Raw genomic sequence first — 23,378 nt, forward strand, 5'->3', positions numbered from 1 at the left:
GGTACTAGGGGAGGGACCTTGGATCTTCTCCTCCAATAAAGGAGGAAAGGAGATTGTCTTAGAATGTGAGGAATCACAGAAAGACTGAGGCTTTGTGCTCCAGCACAGGGCAGCACACTTGGTGTGCATGTGACCCTGGTCTTGCCATCTATCTTCCGTGGCTGCCTATCCCCATCCAGAGGCCTGTCCATCAGTCACAGTCCACACAGCCCCCTCAAAACAGACATGCCAATCACTCACACGGACGCCTGTGCTCCAACATGGCGCTGCGCACTGTACACCACCACCCATATGCATACAGTGCAATAACACATCAAGGTCATGCCGTATATACAGTAACTTCAGAAAAGGGCCCTCAATGTGAACCAAATTAAACACCTGGAAGGAAGTGAAGAAAATAAAGTTACCTATGGATTCAAACAAAACAGATCTCACAAGCATATTTATTTTTTATTCAAAACAGACGCAAGATATCTAATTTCATAATTAAAAATTAAAAAAAACAATCAAGCCTGCTTTCAAGTCATCTTTACATCTACAAAACATTTGGGAATTTATACATGTCAAAAAATAAACAAGACATTGATGAGAGGGGAAACACCTCAGCAGTATTATTCATTGCGCTGATGACGAGAGGTGTCGGAGATGTTTCTATCCCGCCAGCCCCTACAACTGTAGATGCAGTCCTATCATAATAACAGTCCCTCCTACAAGGAGAGCACGGGTGGCCAAAGTCTTAACAGGAGATTGCAGGGTCTGTCGGGTTCCATATCAGTGCTTCATTGATTCACTTAAGTCATTGATGAGGGTAAGTGACCTCACCTGGTTAACAAAGTCCACATAAATCACCAATATGAAAGCAGGAAACGAAACTGGCAGACTCCGCTTCCCTCTGTGACAATGTCCACCCACCTCAGTGGGGTTTATAGCCCCATACAGTGTGGTGATGTTGGTTGTGGTGCTGGTGGAGGAGGGTAGCACTCCGGTCGTTGTCTCCCCGTCTCCAGACACCTCACATGGGGTAGTTGAGCACCACGTCCTGCTTGGCCAGCTCCAACAACATAGGGTCGTCGAAGAACTTGCTGATGCTCACATCCTCACTCAGACCCTGCATGGAAACCAGGGAGTCAGTCAGTCACATGGTCGTGATGTGCAGAGTCAATAGGCAATAATACATACTTAAGACACACCTTCCCTCACAGACATGGTGAGGGGGGGGGAGTAAACGTACATACCTTGCGCCGGCGGGTCTTGATCATGAACTCTCTGGCCAGGTGAGGGGCAGGCTGGGGCTCCAGCGGCCTGATCACAATGCTCTTGTCCAGGGGGTCACCAGGGACAATCTGGGGGAAGAGGAGAGAGTAGAAACAGGGATCATGAGAGGGTTGAAAAGAAAAAAGGGGAATGAGTGCAAAGCACAATATGGTCCGTTTGAAAAACTCCCCATCTAGTCTACGGCTACACATGATCCACAGAGCAGAGGCCTCCTATAATAGAGTCACCACCACTAAACCTTTCACCACTCAAATACGTGATTCGCTCTCTGCTAGTCAGCCGGCGTTCTCCACGTCGCTGAGTCAGGGGGATGTCTGTCACACTCCTCATCGCCGCAACGTTAGCACATCTAGTTCTGAGTAGAATGGCGTTTTAAAATGATTACTTAAACCTATCATCTTCACCGGCACCTCAATCCCATTTTGATGGGTAAATATTACGTGCTTGTTGGAGGGAGAGCAAGGGGGTGGGGGGGTGAATCTCTTGGCCCCAAATCAGGCAAGGGGCTGTTTCGCCAACTCTGCAATCTCTCACTCCCTCCTCCGTGTGGGGCTGCGTTCCAATCCCAAAATGGCACCATATTCCCTATTTAGCCCTATGGGCCCTGGTCAATATTAGTGCACTAGCCTAAATAGGGAATAGGGTGCCATTTGGGACAAATCCTAGGACTGTGCTGTAACAAAACCCCAGGCCTGCGGGGGAAAAGATTGAACGGGAGGGGGAAGAAAAAAAATAAATCAATGGAGTGTCTGCAGCCCAACGAACAGATGGAGCAGGGCCGCTAAACGCATCACACCACACTGTTTCTCCACACACTGGGAGGAGGTGATGATCACGCTACGGAGAGGAATAGCCTGCGTTTCACTTTACAGAAGAGGAGAGACCAGAGGAGAGACTAGAAGCAGACTGGGGCAAATGAGGGCGACAGGAGCAAATACATTTTTTCCTGACACAGCCAAAGAGGAGAAGAGAGAGACACATGAAACAGGGGGGGGGAAAGACAGAGACAACTGTAGCGAACACAACAGCTGCTGACTCAACACCCTTCTAGTCAGCATCCAAACCAATTTACTCAGAGTGGCAGGCATGAGCACGAGGTTCATGACTCTGGCATCATTCTGTCTGAGTGTGTGTACATGTGTACATTAACACAGCTGGTGGGCATAAAGAAAGAGGGCCGTTTGATCCTACCTGCCAGTGGTGGAAGACGGACAGGGAGAAGGCCTGTCCCTGTGTGTGTGTTCTCAGGTCAGTCTCGAAGCCAAACGAGTCGATGGCTGGGATGAAGGCCTTGATGGTGTAGAGGGGAGACCCGGGGATGGGGGCGTCCTGGGTCACATGACCTCTGTAGCACAACACAAAAACACAGCAGATAGAATTGTAACAACGAAAATAACAAAACCACCACATTTGAGCAATCAGCACAATATTTCCCGGTGAAGGTTTAAAAAGATCAGTCGAGAAGTTATGGGTGGGGTAATTGGGATGGTACAGAGGAGACATCGTTATTTAGTGGTTTGCGGGGCTCACCTCCGTCTGGCCAGTACTGTGTACACAGCAGACACACAGTCAGCTGGGGCCTGGACCTCGACGAAGTAGTAGGGCTCCATCAACCTGGGGGTGGCCTGGGAGGGACAGGAGAGGGACAGCCATTAGGAGAACCAGAGGAGAAGAGGGCAGGAGGGAGAGCCAGAGAAGATAGAGGGCAGGGGAGGAAAGAACAGTGGAGAGAAAGTCAGAGAGGAGAGAAGCCCGAGAGGCGGGCAATGATGGAGGGATGCAAGGAACCAAAAAAAGAAAAGAGAATAAAGGAGACACCCTGGAAAGAGGGAAGCTATCACACGTCAATACAAACAACAGCAAGTCGGAAGAAAGCAGCACTTTAATCAAGGTAATGTAACTCAGGAGAAAAACTGGAGAAAAAGGATAGGGAACAAGAGTTCATGAAAGCAGAGGGTGAGGGAGGGAGAGAGAGAGGGGGACGATCTCACCATGAGGAAGGCAGAGTACACCACTCTCCTGGCTGTGGGGATGACCTGTCCTCCTCCTCTGTGTAGAGGCTCCTGCGCTATGACCGCATCCAGGATCTTAAACTTCACGTTTCTGATAGCTAGGGAGGGGATATACAGCGGTTAGGTGACTGCGTGTGTGTGAGTGAGTGATAAAGAGCGGCAAGACACTCACGTTCGTCACACAGAGGCCCCTCCCTGGTGCCCCACTGGAAGCCCTGGATGATGCTGTCCTTAACCGAGCCCAGCAGAGCCTTGTCCACCTGCACACAACACACCGTCAACTACCTGGAGACGTATGCCTCGTGCAAAGCTACACACGTCTGAATACAAGTGGACACAACATTGTCTTCATTACACCCAACAGTGTCATAATCAAAGATCAATATGGAGAGATTGATTGTTCTCATTGATCATAATTATTTCCTTGTCTTCCAGGTGGCATAACACTAACCCAAGACCGACGTTATTGCGCCCGATGACAGGCCAACTCAAATGGGTCAATGCCCCCATGATCACACCAGTGCAGAGGGCCAAACACACATCCATCGATGCATTTTCACACATCTGCTAGACAGCAGTCATCCTAAATCACTCCAACAACGCGCTCACAATTCACACACAGTCTGTTTACAGTTAGGCCTAGAGACAGGCAGGCTGACCCCAAAGTAGCCCAGCTTGACCCCAGAGCCCTAGCCTGCCCAACTCACCTCAGCCCACCCTGACCCCAAGACCACCACACCACCCCTAGCCCAGCCCCAGAGCCCTGGTCTCACCTCAGAAGGCAGGGTGTCATCTACCAGGATGTTAGGCCCGGTGGTGTCGGGCCCAAAGGCCCAGATAGACCTGGCAGCCAGCAGATCCCAGTCATACTTGGTCTGGAAAAACTCTCCCAGCTTCTTCCTGGAACCATGGATTAAACAACAGGATGGATTAGTGAGTGGTGTCCGTGGGGATGTGTGTGACAGGAAGAAGAACAGAGGGGACAGAGTTTGTTTCATGGGATGTCAAGTTAAAGTGTGTCACTGCCTTGGCACCATGGCTCACGTTGGTAATGCCAGGCCTAGATGGGTTCACAGATGAGCAGCACACAGCGGGCCGGACACTGTACACTTCCAATCACACACACACACACACACTGGGCTACAGCTGCGGATAGGAGGATAGGCCTCAAGGTATGGTCAAGACAGGTGATCTGTGATGGCAGGTGTCTGTTTGGGTTGAGACACTGACATGTGGACAGGTAGAAGGATACAGCAGGTATGTATGAATAGTATGAATAGGTGGTGTGCAGGTGTGTCCCGTACCTGTTCCATGTGATCTGCACCACCTCGTTCTCTATGTCCTCAGCCAGGCCCTTCTCCAGAGGCTCGGCAATCATGGTGATCTTATTCCTGTCAATCAAAACACACAACCGTCAATCACACAGGGGCGGCAGGTAGCCTAGTGGTTAGAGCGTTGGGCCAGTAACCGAAAGGTTGCTAGATCGAATCCCCGAGCTGACAAGGTAAAAATCTGTCGTTCTGCCCCTGAACAAGGCAGTTGACCCCCGTCGTTGTAAATAAGAATTTGTTCTTAACTGAGTTGCCTAGCTAAATAAAAGGTTAAATAAAATTAAAACACAGACAAACAGCCACAGCTCTCAATCTCCCATCCAGCTGGTCTAGACACAGCACACTAACCTCACACCTCAACATGGAACAGAATGCGTCCCATGACACCCTATTCCCTATATAGTGCACTACTTCCGACCAGAGCCCTATGGGGGCTGGTCAAAAGTAGTGCACCATAGAAGGAAATAGGGTGCCATTTGGGATGCATACCGTCTACACTAGTCGTTCAGTGTACTGTAGGCTAGGTCACTGGTGACCCATGGGAGATGATGGTGAATGCTTACTTCTTGTTCGGCGTCTCGGCAAAGCACTTAAGAGACGACGTCTCCACTACCGTCTCACAGAAGGTCACCACGGGGTCAGCCACCTGGGAGAAAGAGGGAGACATTCAGCACTGGAAAAGGAATAACACTGGACATGAAGGGTATTTTGTTTAAGACGTTACAATTCCGATACAGGAAGATTAGTTTGTTGTTCCAATTGGGTGAAGAGACATGTGAGAGAGCGAGAACTGACCTTGATGTCGATCTCAGAGTACATCTTCCGCAGGTCGTGCATGACACAGTCCAGGTAGAGTTCCCCAGTACCCAGGATAACATGTTCCCCTGACTCCTCCACCTTGGTGGTGAGGGAGGGGTAGCTCTTATTGACCTTCCGCAGTCCGTCCAACATCTTGGGCAGCTCTGACGGGTTGACTGGCTCCACAGCGATCTTGATGACAGACGCCGTGTTGAACTTGAGCGGCCGGAAGATCTGGGCTTCCTCGTTCCCTCTGGGCTCGGTGATGGTGGCCGTCTTGACGATGGGCTGGTCGCAGCCCTCAATGAGAACCCAGTTGCCAGCAGGCACACGGTTCACCTCTATCTGGTACCTGTGGTTTAGAACGTGAAGGGGTTTGAGCTACAACTCCTGGAGTAAATTACAGACAACTTGGGATACGCAAAAAAAACATTGTGTATAATACACACTTGTACATGTGAAATAGGACAAATAAGTGTAACAGTATAGCTTCCGTCCCTCTCCTCGCCCCAACCTGGGCGAGAACCAGGGACCCTCTGCACACATCAACAACTGACACCCACGAAGCATCGTTACCCATCGCTCCACAAAAGCCGCGGCTCTTGCACAGCAAGAGGAACAACTACTTCAAGGTCTAAGAGCGAGTGACGTCACCGATTGAAACGCTATTAGTGCGCACCACCGCTAACTAGCTAGCCATTTCACATCGGTTACATGAGCACCCACTAAATCATGATGATCATTATTATATTGAGGACCAGAGACTAGGGAGGAAACACAGAGGGGTTAGACTAATGAATACATAACCGTCAACTTGTTATAATGAACACACACATTCCTCACCCAAAATGGCCCCCTATTCCCTATATCGCGCATTACTTTTGACCAGGGCCCATAAAGCTCTCGTCCTAATTCGGGCACCATGTACGGAAGTGTGTGCCATTTGGGACGCAGGCCAAGTGATGTGTCCGCGAGGTGGCACATTAACAATGTCATTACCTGGCGACGTTGATCCAGAGACGTCCCACCGTGCAGACCTGAGAGTCCTCCTCGTCCTCCAGAGTGTAGTTCTCTCCCAGCACCTTGACTGGCTGGCCCGCCTGGATGGTACCGCTCAGCACCCGGCCGAACGCATGGAACTGCACCCCGTCCTCAGTACTGTACATCTTAGTGGTGTGGCACATCAGAGGACCCTGGTGGGAGGAGGGGAAAGAGAACGAGCAATAAAGGAGGGATACAGGGAGAGAGGAAAGAGGGTAAAAGGAAATAGAAAAGGTTAATAACTTTAATATGTTTATCTAACAGAATTCAAAAGCAACCATTTGTTACATCTCAAGTCTCTCCATTATTGGCTAGAGGATGTCTGAAGGGCATATGGAATGTTTGTGATCGATTTTTTTTAACAACTCACTTCACTCCCAGTCAATTCCAAATCACCCGCTTGCTTAATTGCGATTCCAGTTGCAATGAGGCTATTGATTAACACTGAAAACAGATTCCCCCTACTAGAAACCAACTACCATCCGCCTCTCGCCTCTTCTCACCCCCAGATCCTGTGTTTCCCCACTCCGTCACACTCACATCAGGGTCGCATTCTGCCATGGCCTCCCCCAGGTCTGAGTCCAGTCCTCCAGTGTAGCTGTGCTCTATCTTGTTCTTGGCGCCCCCCTGTGGTGAAGGGATGTGCTGCACGCACATGTCCACAAAGCCTGCAGGAGGGAGGTCACGCTCGGCATCACAATAATATGCTTCTCACACTCACCAGAAACATAACATTGTGTGCAATTATACCACTGATTATCCAAGGCTGTAGGCAGATACACTGGCCAGAGCACACAAAGGGTGAGCGGTAACCACATAGTGAGTCATCGTGTACGCAAACGTACACTAAGAGCCTATAATGAGAATGCGTACAATAGAATTAGGCCTTGCTAAAGACAAAGAAGATAAACATGGCTCAACTGTAAATGACCTCTGTGAATAAGATTAAACATGAGATGGTTACTGGGTGGTATATGAGGAGGCAGTAGAGGTCAGAGAGGAAACGGGGGCGGCGGGTGGCGGACGTACCAGTGAACTCTCCAAAGAAGCGCTTACAGACCAGCCTGAGTAGAGGCCTGATGTTGAGCTTCAGCTCCTCTTTGACCAGGTGGATGCCCAGCTCATCCAGCACCCGAGGCAGAGACGTGTCACAGTCACCCACCACCTGGGAGGGAGAGGGGAGGGAAAGAGAGAGAAGGGGGAAGTTTACTTCTGAGACGTGCTAGCACTACTTAAAAGACTTCTATGGAATGGGGTGGTCATCTGGGTAAAGTCATGTAGTCCAAACCAGAAAATCTGGCGGCATCTCCCATGAATGGCCGCAACAACACTTTTCAATTCATGGCGCTCCTATTGATTTCATAAGCTGACGCGTTTCGCTCGGCCTTTCTCAAAGCTTCCTTTCTGTGACAAAGACCGATTGAGGTCGCAATGCGTCAGCTTTTAAATAAGAGCACCGTGAACTGAAAAAAACTGTTGCGGTCTTTTATGGGAGACGCAATCCCGTTTTCTTTTTTGGACTTACGGGGATAGTGTTTGAGGGAGCAGACATGTCTACACTAAAGAAACCATCTGTGCATGTAGTAGGGTTGCACATTTTGGGGAAAATTCAGGTGGCAACTTTGAGGGAATGAACAGAAATATATGCAAATTAATATTAATACCATTTCAATGTAGATGTTTCTTGCATTGGATATATTTACCATATCATATGGAGACAGATACATAAACATTTTACCTTATCATAAGTAGACATAATTTCAAATTATTAAATCCTTCCAATAAAAATAAAACAAACAATTGAGTTATGAATTGAACTTTAGTGAAGTGAGTTGGCTCTTCACATGGAATGATTTCACTGAACAACAAAAGAGAATATTGAATGATCCATCGCATCTCCCAAAAACGTTTTCAACATACATCTGTAAAAATGATCCCAAACAAGGACCAGTTGCACTCTGAGGCGGCTGATGTTGGTGGGATTTAGAGGATGATGGAGGCAACAGGGGAAAGAGCCTCAGATCCACAAAGTCCCTTCCACCAGGTGGCTGATGAGATATGTTGGCACGACTGCCATATTGCATCTCCATCCCAAAGCCCTTGCTTGGAAGTGTACTTTGAGGACACCATAGGCCTGGTTGATCTCTGCACCAGACAGGATGCTCTTGCCAGCATACTTGGGGTCCAATATGTACGCTGCGGCATGTATGGGCTTCAGGCAGAAGTCTTCATGCTTACTGATGCATTTCAGAACTGCAGTTTCCTCTGCTTGGAGCAACAGTGAAGTGGGCAGGGCAGTACGGATTTATTATCTTACATCTGCAAGCAGAGTCTGAACATCAGACAGGATGGCATTGTCTCCCTCAATCTGTGCAATGGCTACTGCTACAGGTTTCAGGAGTTTCAAGCTACTCTTTCAAAATACATCATCCAGGAGGATCCTCTTGATGGGGGCGTTCATATCGGCCGACTGTGATATAGCCATTTCTCGGAGAGACTCCTTCCCCTTCAGGAGACTGTCAAACATGATGACAACACCACCCCAATGAGTGTTGCTGGGCAGCTTCAATGTGGTGCTCTTATTCTTCTCACTTTGCTTGGTGAGGTAGATTGCTGCTCTAACTTGATGACCATTCACATACCTAACCATTTCCTTGGCTCACTTGTTGAGTATAACCATTGTTTTCAGTGCCATGATGTCCTTGAGGAGCAGATTCCATGCATGAGCAGCACAGCCAATGGGTGTGATGTAAGGGTAGGACTCCTCCACTTCAGACCAACTCTGTTGAACTCTGCATCCAGCAAATGAGTCGATAAAGCATGTCTGGTTGGAGGGGTGTATGCTGGGCAAAGAACATTCAGAAATCTCTTCCAATACACATTGCCTGTGAGCATCAGAGGTGAACCAGTTGCATACACAGCTCGAGCAAGACATTAATCAGCATTTCTCTGACTACATTCCTCCATTGAGTCAAAAAAACATCTGATTCCAGGAGGACCATGAGCTGTTGCTATCGATAAGGTGTCTGATTCATCATTTTCACCTCGAATAGAGGTACTTTTGTCAGAGGTTACTTGTGAGCGCTGAGGGAACTTTATGCACTTGGCCAGATGATTCTGCATCTGTGTTACATTCTTCACATATGATTTGGCACAGTATTTGCAAATGTACACAGATTTTCCTTCTACATTAGCTGCAGGGAAATGACTCCACACATTAGATAATGCCAGTGGCATTTCCTGTAAAGATGAGAAATTTTTTTTGTAAAATATATGTACACACACACACACACACACACACACACACACACACACACACACACACACACACACAATTCCATGTACAGATAAATAGTTAAGCAGTTAGATTAAACAACTTCTCTGTAAGATAAATGTTTTAAAATGAAACATGTATGGAAACATGTAAGGTGAATTAACACTCCTCAGTTAGCACCCACACGGTCGCAATAACTAACTAGCAGAAATTGTTATCAAGTTAGAAATAATTTAAACACAATTTGCTGTAGGCTACTATTTACTTGTTAACAAAAAAATCATGTATGTGATATAAAATACATTCACCCCACCCAGTATTGTAATCAAAACTTACCAGAAAGCATGTAGTCCTTGGCTCAGACAGTGTAGTAGTGTGGGCGCAATAGCATCTCATTAGTGTGCAAGATCTTGAGAATCAGCTCTACATGTTGCAATTCCATTGACTTGGGGATAGGTGAACCAAAAAATATGCCACAAGACCTAGAATTGCCTTATGTGTATCCCACAAAAAAAGATGCACTGTTATGCAAATTAGCTTTTTTGCTGAATTTAACCATGGAAAATTTCCGGAAAGTTCCTGGAAAGTTTCCGACCCTTCGCAACCCTAGCATGTGGCGTATAAGATTTGTTTTCTAGGAGATGATTGCGTTAGAGGAGTCTTACCTGAGATAGGATCTTGTACAGAGGCTCCAACACAAACTCCACAAAGCTACGCTGGGAGTTACTGGTGGGGGCTTTCTTAGTGAACCTGCGTCTGAGGAGAGAAGAAAAAAAACACGGTTATCGTCGTGCATTACAGACAAAAAGTCTAAATGACCCTAAATGAAAACCACTTACGTTTTGGGGTTGAAATAAATGTCTCCCCACAGCCTCTTGGCAAACTCTGTGTAGTTGATGTCACCTGCAACACCAGAGAGAAGGGTTAACAACAGTTCATTTTTAACAGTTACTCGTAGGGTTAAAACTAGGGATGCACAATCTATCGGTGAACATATCAGAATCTGACAATATTAGCTAAAAATGCCAACATCGGTATTGGCCTGATGTCTAGTTTAACGCCGATGTTAAAAAACAGTGTCAAAGCTGCCGAGCATACCTACAGTTGAAGTCTGAAGTTCACATACACCTTAGCCAAATACATTTAAACTCAGTTTTTCACAATTTCTGACATTTAATCCTAGTAAAAATTCCATCTTAGGTCAGTTAGGATCACCACTTTATTTAAGAATGTGAAATGTCAGAATAATAGTAGAGAGAATGATTTCTTTCAGCTTTAATTTCTATCATCCCATTGCCAGTGGGTCAGAAGTTTACATACACTCAATTAGTATTTAGTAGCATTGCCTTTAAATTGTTTCACTTGGGTCAAACGTTTCGGGTTGCCTTCCGCAAGCTTCCCACAATAAGTTGGGTGAATTTTGGCCCATTCCTCCTGACAGAACTGGTGTAACTGAGTCAGGTTTGTAGGCCTCCTTGCCCGCACACGCTTTTTCAGTTCTGCCCACAAATTTTCTATCGGATTGAGGTCAGGGCATTGTGATGGCCACTCCAATACCATGACTTTGTTGTCCTTAAGCCATTTTGCCACAACTTTGGAAGTATGCTTGGGGTCATTGTCCATTTGGAAGACCCATTTGCGACCAAGCTTTAACTTCCTGACTGATGTCTTGAGATGTTGCTTCAATATATCCACATCATTTTTCTTCCTCGTGATGCCATCTATTTTGTGAAGTGCACCAGTCCCTCCTGCAGCAAAGCACCCCCACAACATGATGCTGCCACCCCTGTGCTTCATGGTTGGGATGGTGCTTTTCAGCTTGCAAGCGTCCCCCTTTTCCCTCCAAACATAATGGTCATTATGGCCAAACAGATCTATTTTTGTTTCATCAGAACAGAGGACATTTCTCCAAAAAGTATGATATTTGTCCCCATGTGCAGTTGCAAACCGTAGTCTGGCTTTTTTATGGCGGTTTTGGAGCAGTGGCTTCTTCCTTGCTGAGCGGCCTTTCAGGTTATGTAGATATAGGACTCGTTTTACTGTGGATAGAGATACTTTTGTACCTGTTTCCTCCAGCATTTTCACAAGGTCCTTTGCTCTTGTTCTGGGACTGATTTGCACTTTTCGCACCAAAGTACGTTCATCTCTAGGAGACAGAACACGTCTCCTTCCTGAGCGGTATGACGGCTGCGTGGTCCCATGGTGTTTATACTAGCATACTATTGTTTGTACAGATGAACAAGGTACATTCAGGCATTTGGAATTTATCCCAAGGATAAACCAGACCTGTGGAGGTCTACAATTATTTTTCTGAGGGCTTGGCTGATTTCTTTTGATTTTCCCATGATGTCAAGCAATGAGGAACTGAGTTTGAAGGTAGGCCTTGAAATACATCCACAGGTACACCTCCAATTGACTCAAATTGTCAATTAGCCTATCAGAAGCTTCTAAAGCCATGACATTATTTTCCTGAATTTTCCAAGCCGTTTAAAGGCACAGTCAACTTAGTGTATGTAAACCTCTGACCCACTGGAATTGTGATACAGTGAATGATAAGTGAAATAATCTGTCTGTAAACAATTGTTGGAAAAATTACTTGTGTCATGTGCAAAGTAAATGTCCTAACCAACTTGGCAAAACTATAGTTTGTTAACAAGAAATTTGTGGAGTGGTTGAAAAACGAGTTTTAATGACTCCAACCTAAGTGTATGTAAACTTCAGACTTCAACTGTATATAACGTAGGTACATAACGTAATGACGCCACGTAAAATGTTGCGCTACACTTGCAACACAGCATTCCTAACCTAGCCCACAATGGAATTCATTGCCCTTGACAATCAACCGTTCTCTGTCGTGGGTGATGTTGGCTTGCACCGACTAGTCGAGCACCGGTACACCCTACCACATGCGCTATTTTTCAGATGTTGCCCTATCGGAGTTACACAGGAATACTGCTATTAGCTTCACGACATGCATACTATGGAACGCCGTTTGGGTCTTTGCGTTTCAAAAAGATAAAGTAAGCACTGTCAAAGCTGTACAAAAAAGTTTGCAAACAAGCAAACACCAGCCATGAACAATGTGTTTACAATAGAGCGTTGGTAATAAAGCATAATATGTTCTACCGCAACTTCTGGGGTAGCTAGCTTTAGCTTGGTACCTAGCTAGCACCAATACAACCAGCCTGAAAACAATGACCAGTAGAAACTGCAGTCATTTTCATTATTCTTAGCAATGATTTAGGAATCCTTGTGAGGAAGTATTAGCTATGTTGCCACTTGTTGTTCACTTGTTCAAGTAAGTGAAAGAAATAGGTTTTGATTATGTTTTACTGGTAATGGGGACATACGTAAACGCCAACAAAATAATTGTTTGGTCAGTGTGGTGTGTGTGTGTGTAACCTTTATTTAACTAGGCAAGTCAGTTAAAAACAAATTCTTATTTACAATGAGGGTCGTCTCACCGTAGGTGTCGGAGTAGATCTTGGCGAAGGAGCCCAGGGTGAAGCAAACACAGTACTGAGAGCTGGCAAAACACACGTTCCCCAGGAGAGGAGACACCACCAGGTTCTCGTCTGTAGAGTAGGTGCTGAGGGAAAGGGGAGAGTGGAGCCACAGTCAATGACACACACTGGACACTACAACAGGCTAATCTCAATGTTAGTGGTTTTCACATTCCTGGTTTCACTCTGCAATGCAATCTTCTTTACAAATGCTCTGTGCTCCGCTTGCTACTCGTAGTAATCTCATCTGAAATCCGTCGATATTTCCTTTCCTCCACACCCCTGTGTCAGCCCCGTAGCCATGGTTACCAGGCCCTCACCACGTCAGTACCTGAGCATGGCGTTGACCTCGTCCACTATGTGGCGTAGTTTGTAGTAGGCGTCTGTAGGGGGCAGCTTGAGCTCCACGATGAGGCGGTCCACCTTGTTGATGCAGATGGTGATGGCCAGACGCTCCTGGACGGCGTGCTTGATCAGACGCTCTGTGTTCAACATCACCTAGACACAGAGGGGCAGAGGCCTGGGTTAGGGGAGGAATGGTACATTTGACTTTCTGGGGCCAGGCCTCAGAGGTGGAAACACAAAAGCCTGCGTCTTTAGGCCAAACACCGAAGCAAAGTCTGATAAGAGAAGTGAGACACAAGATAGAGATGCACCGAGGTGAGTGGGGATTTGAGCTAAAAAAGAAAAAGTAAGAGCACCCACTCCTTCTGCTGCGTCGATGAAAAGCACAATGCCGTCGGAGAGTCGGATGCCTGATGTCACCTCATCCGAAAAGTTGACGTGGCCTGCAGGGATGACAAAGGGTATGAGGTCCCGCTCTGCCTTTCTAAAGCAGCCAACCTAACATCACACACAGTGAGGCGGTAAATTATACCAATCAACCGCCCTTGATTACTCTTTTAATCTCCCCTACGTTCCCTAGGAACACAAGCACTTCGCTACACCCGCAATAACATCTGCTAAATATGTGTATGTGACCAATAACATTGGATTTGATGTTGATTTGCATACCTGGTGTGTCCATGATGTTGAAGAGGAAGGATTTGCCTCTGGAGTCTGGAAGAACCATTGTGACGGGGGTGCTCTTGATACCAACCCCTCGCTGTGGAGGCAACCAAATAGGAGTCAGCACAATGCACTTATATGGGAGATAAACAATCCTGCAAGAACTTGCCATAGCTCTGAATACAATAAAAACTTACCTCCTGCTCAGTGAAGAGGATATCTGTGTAACGGAGCTGAAATACCAAGGAAAAATGCAGTGAATTAATGGCTGATTTACAGTATACACAGAGCATTTCAGATTCAAATCAAATGTTATTTGTCTCACACACACACACGTTTAGCAGATGTTATTGCGGGTGTAGCGAAATGCGTGTGCTTCTAGTTCCGACAGCGCAGCAATATCTAACAAGTAATATCTAACAATTTCTATCTAACAATTTCACAACAAATACCTAATACACACAAATCTAAGTAAAGGAATGGAATTAAGAATATATAAATATATGGACGGGCAATGTCAGAGCGACAGACTGAGATTCAGTAGATAGTATAGAATACAGTATATACATATGAGATGAGTAATGCAAGATATGTAAATATTATTAAAGTGACATTATTTAAAGTGACTAGTGTACCATTTATTAAAGTGGCCAATGATTTCAGGTCTCTGTATGTAGGCTGCAGCCTCTCTAATAGGATTTCTCCAAATTAGGATGAAAGGTGAGCAGCAAGTTTGGGGCAGTTTAGTCAAGCTGAAGCGTAAACTCACATCCATGTCATCTCTCTTCCTGATCTCTGGGTGTGTCTGTTCAATCAGGCAGTCCACGAAACACGTCTACAGACAATAAACAAATCCATTAAATCACAATAATGCCAACAGTATAGCTACTAACATCCATGATTTAGCCAGGGCTGGCTATAAAGCAGGTCAATTGCTGAGTTTTTGACCTTGCCGTGGTGCAGGTGGCCACACAGGGTGACGTTTCGGATCAGCTCGGGACTGTCCATTAGGTCAGCCAGGAACCTACAGAAGAGGAGAGGTAGGGGTTAAACATGGACCTTTTGTGAGTATAGACAGAGACAGGCAGACGCAGGTCTAGTTTACAACAGTCAAACTTGTGAACGGTCAATTACTTACTCCATGTCATAAACAGTGGAAGGTAGCTCCTGTTCCATCAGAGTGAACTGCTTGTTCCTTACAGGCTTGATGATGGGTTCTGATGGGGATGGAGAGAAAATGGGAATACGTTTAATACTATCATATCTGAATGAATGCATCTATGTGCTCGAGTGTGTATTAGTGAAACTGTGTTTATGTGTGTGGTGTCTGACCTGTGAGGGGCTGTGCGTCCTCTTCCTGGACTAAAGTTTCCACCTCCGGCCCGTACACTTCCTCTGCTGTAGGATAGTATTTCTTATCCTCGTGCAGAACTACCTCCATTCCTGGGACATCTTCATCAGCATCAGCCGGCTCATCATCCTCATCCTCATCAACCTTCACAAAGCAGAGAGGGACACAAGCATGTCATGAAATGACCAGACATTATAAACACACCTACTTCATTTTTGTTAGAATGCGTTGTAATGTGCATTAACGTCTACGCTGTCTGTTGATTTCAGTAAACAAACCTCATCCGCATCTCTGTCGTCTGCCTCCAGATCATCATCCTCGTCAGAGTCTAGTTCTGGACCAATGTAGTTCCCAAACTCGTCATACAGATCCGTCTCCATTGTGAAAGGACTGGGTATAAGGAAAACATAATGGATTAGCATTAAAATTGCATCTCACACACACCCACCCAAGCACATGATTTAGCCTTCTGCAAAGAGTACCCTATACAAACCAATGAATGTTGTCTACTCTAATTCTGCAATTAGTTAGCTGTGTTACTGGTTCAGATGTTCATGTATAACGTTTCAGGTACACACACACACACACACACACACACACACACACACACACACACACGTTAGCTAGATACTGCATGCATTGGCGAGTATGTTGAGAAAATCATGAAAAGAAACCCATCAAACTCACACCTCAAAGACAATGGTTCACTTTAAAATGGCCTGAAATGTGCAACTTTGTAATACAGATATTTAGTAGCTACAGTAATCTCTTAGCTAGCTAGTTATGTTTTGGTGGAATCGCTAGCTAGTTAGCAGATAGCAGTTATATAGGGAATGAATGGCATCCATAACCAACGGACAGGCTGCGTTGCGGTTGATGATGTTTCGCTTTTCTACAATAAAGTAGCAAGCTTGTTCTGGAGAATATATCAGCACAAAAACACATAACGTTACCTTGATGTGCAAAACGAGCGGTAGTTTCAAATTTGTATCGCTATTTTCCTAATTATTTGAACTATTCACAATGTTTTTCTCTTCTGTTTCCAAACCATGCACATGTAGGACCCCTCAATGCAAACGGACGTCGATCGTAAGTGATGCACAAATGTAGACTATCTTCATATTGCCTGATTGTATATTTTTGTACAATGCATTAAAAATAATGATATTAAAATAATATATCTATGGTTATTTGTTTTAGGAAATGTGTATAACATTTACAGTCCACAGATATTTTATTTGCTAATATATTTCGAAGAAAATGTTAATGCGCGCGAAGTCTCCAGCCTAGGCGATATTTTTTGTGCAGGCGCATATTTTACATGAACGACAAGCGAGATTACTCAGGATCGATATTTGGTACTGAAAGGCACTGTCTGTGTTAGATGGATTTGTAGGTTTGTTATAAAGGCCCAGTGCACTCAAAATGTTGTTTTCCCACATTTTGTGTCATATTGTACAACAGCTAATGAAACTAACATTGTAAAAATATATATTAGCAGTAAAAAAGATTTGATCAGTAGCTAGGTTTCCAAACAAATTGAGACAGATTTTCATGAAAATATTTTAAAATCTGCATAAAACAATATAAGCGTTTTCCCACCAGAAATGTGTTTCTCTCAAACTGACTTTTTGCGGATAAAAGGCTGTGCCTGATGACATAGTGCACATAAAAATAAATGTTGCTGTTAAATTCACATGTACCGAATTAAAAATACAAGTTAAATGGGTTTCCATCGTATTTTCAACTTTACTGATGGTTTTGTCACAAAAACGGTTTCTTTATATTGCAAATGTGTCCACTATGGTCTTGGCCCATGCACTCTAGCCAACAGCTCGCACATACAGTGCAGGTAGGCTACCTACATTATGAGATTATCATTATAAGAGTGATATTATTTGTATTTGTCAAACGGCAGCCCAGCATCGATCATCATGTCACAAGAATAAGACCCTTGATATTTATTGTAAAGAAGCATAAAGCTCATCACCTTGCACGTTCACCACCCTGTGAAGTTGATCATAACTTATTCATCTTTATTTGATTTATTTATTTTTATTTAACTAAGCAAGTCAATTAAGAACAAATTCTTATTTACAATGATGGCCTACCCCGGCCAAACCCAGACTGACGCTGGGCCAATTGTGTGTCGCCCTATGGGACTCCCAATCACAGCCGGTTGTGATTCAGCCTGGAATCGAACCAGGGTCTGTAGTGACACCTTTAGCACAGAGATGTAGTGCCTTAGACCACTGCGCCACTCGGGAGCTTTATCTGTAGCCTAATAAACTGCAAGCTTTCCTGAGTCGTATAGTGGGAGGACCACACAACATATCATCGCGTGACTCCAAGTTTACTTCGATTTGATGGTTATTATATCAATATTTGTACATAAAGGCATTTCCACCGCCATTTCCAGCATAAATCATTTTACCGACACAGAAAGTTCCCATGTCGATCGAAAAAATTGTCTGTCAGCATTTATAAAATTGTACCGGCATTTCATGTTTCCATTAGGCCTGTCGTGACTTTTTCATACATCAGGTAATTCATCGGCATGAAATGGTTGGATGGAGACGTGGTTACAGTTAGGCTACTTCCTAATAGTTGCTGGTTGAAAATGCAATCTACACAGGACCATCTAATCAGAAGGTTTTTGCATGAGGGGAGTTTCAGCTTCACTGGTGACATTCCCAGGCAGTAAATAAATTAATAGACCAATAACAAAGAGAGTTCCAAACTTGTCTGCCAATAACAGCTAGTTTTCAGTTTTCCCCGCCCCACTCAGACCACTCCCAGACAATCTTAACAAAATTCATGTTTGAGAAATAGGTTTAGGCTATAAAGCTATTTTTGTTTCTTTTTGACCATTTTAGTGTAAAAGTATTACCATAAGGGTCTTAATTTTAATCTGAAATTATTTGATGTTGATATAAAAATGGCTGCATTGGGCCTTTAAGGTGGAGACGACAGTCATTTATTTGCCAAATGCAGATGTATTGCAACTATTATCACCCTATATAAATTGTTAAACTAGCTTTCTCTAATAGCCTGCTGTTGGTAAACAGTTTAAGTGGTTACAGTCATTATGTGAAACAATAAAAGTGACTGTTCTTCTCAAATTCTGTATAATGTCATAGATATATTTTAGATAGGCTAGGCCTGCTAATGGATTAGTCCTCAGGGGCTCAAGCGGTGTTGGCACAATTATAATTATTTCTGTGCTTGTTGTGGAAATTGAAAATTGTTCATTGATGGTTGCATAGTTCTGGGGTGTCAGATGACTGGCATGAGGAACAAAATCTACCTCTGTAATTCAGTAGGCCTTGTAATATGTCGAAACAAAAGTATGCATTTTATCAGCGCTTACACAGAATAAATTCATAATCTCTGGTGTAACAGAACTATTTTTCACCCACTTGGAGACACTATTTAGACCTTTCTTTTATCTCATTGGTTTTGGCCTATCTCACTGCTAATTATCCTCCGTGGTCTAATGTTTTGAGAGGGAGGGGTGTGGCATTGGCATGGGTGTGAAATGCATCTAAATGGTGTTCAAGCCTATTGTGCTGCTGCCTTAAGAAACACTTGTTCCAGTGGAACTTATGTGTAGAGAATAATATAGTGGGGTGCAATTACAGTGTGTTAGGATAGGACATTAAAGTGCAGACTCAGAAGTTTAGTTCATGGCTTTATATTCCTGCTGGTGGTGGAACAAGTACATATTAAAAAACAGATATATATATATACATACACACACACACAAATAATAATACATGTTTTAAAATGACAATATTTAGTTATGTCATATGGTACATTATATTTTAACTTATTTTCCAAAACTTTAAAACTGGTCTCCAGTTGCAATCTGTAGATCTGCCAGTAGATGGCGATGTTGTCACATTACATTTTCCCTGATCAGCCATAAATTCTCCACTTCACAAAGAGCACTGTTAATTAACAAGTAAACAACACCATTCATTATTGATAATATAAGACAATTACACTGGAATAGCCACCCATTAATTTAGCATCGACAATGCCATTGGGTGGACTGGAGAGGGCTAGAGTCAGAGAACAGGCCACTAACTAACATGATCTGCTGCCCTACTGACCTAGTTTGACTGTTAATAAACCAATAAAGCTCAGTGTCAACAAAGGAATATAGGTAATACATCAGTCCTAAATGTATCACTGCAGAACCCCCTATTCAGTCAATGATGCATGTTTGTTCCTCTTCCCTCTCAATCCAGCGTAAGAGGATCAATCCCTCTAAAAGCTTGATTGACTGATTGGTAGGGTATCAACTAAGGCATAGGTCTCTGTAATGATTAACAGAGTTGATGCTTTTATTGGGTTGGTGTCTTTGATTGACCTTAAGCCTAGAGTGTGAAGAGCTGGACTGAAAGACTACAGTATCTCTACCTCTGTGGCTGAGTCAGAGTAAGACAGATGGACTGAGCGGAAGTGTGACACTGTCTGTCGCAGGCAATATATCAAAGGCCTGTTCAATTGGAATGCTCTATTCTTGAGTGTAGAGTGTTTTTTCATTGATGTGTGTCAGTATGTGGTTTTGTGGGTATTTGATCTAGGAATGTGATTTGTGTATGGGTGTGTGTGTGTGCGTGTGTCTCTGAGTATTTGTTCATGTGTGTGTGTGTGTGAGCAGGCGGTGTACCCCCCACCCCCCTAGCTTCATCATTTCTCCTCTGCGTGCTTCCTGAGTCGCTCCACCACATCATCCCCACTGGCCCAGGGCACAGTGACAGCCTTGAACTCTCCCGGCCTGGCCTCGTGGATCTCAGTGATCAGCCGGTGCATGGGGTAGTCCCGCCGGGCGAACGCCGTGTCCCGGGGGCCCAGGATCAGTGACGGGCAGAAGTCGTTGGCCCCATCGCCCACGTAAAATACCCTCTGGAACGGCCGCCCGCGCTCCTGCGTCCGCCTCATCACATAGTCCCTCAAGATCACCTGCTTGCACATGTTCTCCGGGCAGCGCAGGCAGCTGTGGGAGTGGAAGGGGCGCAGAACCAACCGGCCATCCTTGTCGAAGGTGGCAGGGTTGGTGAAGATCTTGACGAAGAGCTGGCGGGCCCCAACACGGCGGAGCCAGGACTCGATGAAGAAGGTGTTGGCATCAGACACCATAACCACCTCAAAGTCTTGCGGAGGGCGGTGGCGGAGGAACTGGAACAGGGCCAGCATGCCGGGAGAGGCGGGGATCTTCTCGATGACAGAGCGGATGGCGCTCTCGGGCACGCCCTTCTCTGCCATGTAGGCTAGCACTCGCTGCATGTACTCGTTGTAGTGGCCCGGCCGGTAGGTGTCCTTCAGCCAGGCGGGGAGGTTCTGCCCTGGGGCTGCCTGCACCACCACATCATCACTGCTCTCATTCACAATGGTCTCGTCAAAGTCGAAGACGATGAGGAAGCGCCTGTCAGAGGGGGGTGTTGCTGAGTTGGCGGCCATGTTGTTTGCAGAGCGTCTGGAACGTGGGGGGGTAACGTCCTCGCCTGGGGGAGAGCCAAAGCAGTTCATGATTGGCTTTGCCACAACCTCTTACTGAGATGAGTGGCACCAAAATCCAGCTCTTTTGCACCTTTTGGTCTCTCGTTCACAACGAGGCAGGTCGGAAAACACAAGGTAGGGGGTCTGGGAAGAATGTGTCTAATAGGACGGAGGAGGAGAGGATGGAAGCAGAGTAAAAAGTAAAGATTGAAGAGGAAAAGACAAACAAAATACAAACATTTAGAGATTTATTTTTTTCAATGGACCTGAATTACAAAGATTAGAAGTGGTATGAGAGAGAATAATTTTGCCAATATCAGCATGGGTTGCATTTCTGCTTGGTAGCCACCCAACATGTGTACTAAAACACCAAGCACATTTCTACCACTGAAACCACATTAAGTCAGAGCAAGTCACAAGTCTTCAAGTCCGAGTCCTTTAAAGTCACGAGTCGTGTCACAAGTCACTTGCAGTGCTAAGCTGCCACCCAACCATTTTTTATGTAATAAATGCTGTTACATTGTTGCACATTGTATAGATATCTAGATCATTTAGCTCTCTAACATTTGCTGTTGTAGCTAGTATGTTAAATTATGCAACAAAGAGAGATTTTCAAAAGACACTACTGGTCGAGTCCGAGTCACCACTGGTCGTGTCGAGTCATATCTGGTCCTGGACTAGAGTACTACAATACAGATTTTTTACCATTTTAAACGTCAAAATGTAAAGTCACATTATTATGTAAGTGGTACAGCTGTGATGTCCTGCACCTCTGCAGCTGCAGAACATTGAAATGTAATAAGACCAAGTAATACACGAGTCAACAGCATGCAAAATAAACTGATATCTTAAATCAATACATTTTTAACGCTAGCCTACATGTCATGCTGATCTGTTTGAAGCTGCAAGGAATCGGTGAAAAGAACGGAACATACTGTACTGACCTTCAATGTTCCGTGCTGTCAACAGAGGGTCCCTAGAACACTATCAACCAATACATGGGATCTGTAAAGTGAGGTGGATAATTAACAGGAAAACTCTGTAAATAACCAAGAGACGGACACTGTTCAATGTTGTAATTATCTACAATGCCAGAAAGTGCAGCGCGTAGGCTAATAACGTAATGTAACCATCATCATACAATATTGGGCTACATACAAATGTATGCAATGAATATAGTACAGTAGCGCATTATATTATGCCATTTCACAGGAATATCAATTACTTAAGCTATAACAATGTGTTCCAAAAACCGGAGTAGACTGATATAAATGAGCCTTTATGCAAATGTATCCTAATCCACGAATATATTTACGCACTGGAAAACGTCCCGACGGTTAGTTTACTAAATAATTAATCTTATTTGCAGAGCAAAGGAACCATAGCAAAAATTTACCAGTAAGAATGTATGTCCACAAACATGTCCCGACGGCACGGTTGTCCCTCGCAGTATCTCTAAAGGTGCCTATGTTCTTGAATTGGTCACCGGCATGCTGTACTTTGTCCAGTCTCGAACTTGAGCATCACTTGGTTATATATAGGTTTGATTGTCGAGGAACAGGGTGCTTTCAGCTCGTTTTATTGGCTGTCAAACCCACTGAGCTTGCTACGATTATGACGTCCTAGGCTACGCAACAACGGCCCATTTGGCGTCCGCCTCCAATATCCTTTGTACATTTTACATTTAAGTCATTTAGCAGACGCTCTTATCCAGAGCGACTTACAAATTGGTGCATTCACCTTATAATATCCAGTGGAACAAGTGTAAGTGAACCCATAGAGCAGTAGACAGGCTGGAGAGAGGTTGGTTGATTCTGGTTTGAATATCACTCAGCACACCCTCCACAGAGAACATGGAGAGATTCCGTTTGTTGTGTTCTCTCAATGTATGCATAACACAACTGCTTAGTGAAAGGGAACAAGATAGGCCTGTTATGTGACATAATTTACAGCCTTTTTGCTGTGTCACACCCCTAATTGACCCAAGGGTGACACCAAGAACACAGAGCACAATGTTAAAATTAATGAAAAAATGAACTATGAATGGTTTACAAGTGGTTTAGAAAAAGGTGAAAGCAAGACAAGCAAGCACCTCTGAATGCTCAGCCACTGCGACCCAGCAGGCTACCCTCCCCCACGTCTTTATCTCCTCTCAGACAGCCTCCCTTCCTCCTGCCTCTCTGCCACAAGAGCCAATAATGCCTAGCAGTTGGGAAGTGACTTATTTCTGAACGCAGATGGGAGTGCAGACCTATCTGGTGCTGTGTATTCACCCGG

The 23,378-nt window shown here is 44.8% G+C and overlaps 2 protein-coding genes across 4 annotated transcripts; both read right to left on the bottom strand.

Annotated features, from left to right (window-relative positions):
* Positions 1-431: 431 nt before the first annotated feature.
* On the bottom strand, positions 432-16,726 carry LOC106600990 (116 kDa U5 small nuclear ribonucleoprotein component). Its single transcript, XM_014192817.3, has 26 exons — positions 16,547-16,726; positions 15,872-15,983; positions 15,575-15,737; positions 15,381-15,459; positions 15,191-15,266; positions 15,012-15,077; positions 14,440-14,475; positions 14,249-14,339; positions 13,940-14,022; positions 13,566-13,732; positions 13,196-13,320; positions 10,571-10,634; positions 10,397-10,487; positions 7,487-7,622; positions 6,998-7,125; positions 6,416-6,609; positions 5,414-5,768; positions 5,182-5,264; positions 4,592-4,678; positions 4,061-4,187; positions 3,460-3,547; positions 3,267-3,385; positions 2,806-2,900; positions 2,467-2,620; positions 1,236-1,343; positions 432-1,108 (listed from the first exon to the last, which is right to left on the bottom strand). The coding sequence occupies exons 2-26, from the start codon at positions 15,971-15,973 to the stop codon at positions 1,013-1,015; spliced, it is 2,913 nt and encodes a 970-aa protein (XP_014048292.2). The 5' UTR covers positions 15,974-15,983; positions 16,547-16,726; the 3' UTR covers positions 432-1,012.
* Positions 16,727-19,271: 2,545 nt separating this feature from the next.
* Positions 19,272-22,645, bottom strand: phop1 (Probable phosphatase phospho1). Of its 3 annotated transcripts, XM_014192791.3 has the most exons (4): positions 22,498-22,637; positions 22,046-22,106; positions 21,193-21,260; positions 19,808-21,106 (listed from the first exon to the last, which is right to left on the bottom strand). In XM_014192791.3, the coding sequence occupies exon 4, from the start codon at positions 21,060-21,062 to the stop codon at positions 20,292-20,294; it is 771 nt and encodes a 256-aa protein (XP_014048266.1). In that variant the 5' UTR covers positions 21,063-21,106; positions 21,193-21,260; positions 22,046-22,106; positions 22,498-22,637; the 3' UTR covers positions 19,808-20,291. The 3 variants fall into 3 exon arrangements, with proteins under 3 accessions (NP_001133770.1, XP_014048266.1, XP_014048267.1); NM_001140298.1 differs by having other exon boundaries at positions 19,272-21,260; positions 22,498-22,577; XM_014192792.3 differs by lacking the exon at positions 21,193-21,260 and having other exon boundaries at positions 22,498-22,645.
* Between the last annotated feature and the right edge of the window lie 733 nt (positions 22,646-23,378).

This window comes from Salmo salar, chromosome 03, assembly GCF_965601325.2.
Source record: "Salmo salar chromosome 03, fSalSal1, whole genome shotgun sequence".
Lineage (NCBI taxonomy): Eukaryota > Metazoa > Chordata > Actinopteri > Salmoniformes > Salmonidae > Salmo > Salmo salar.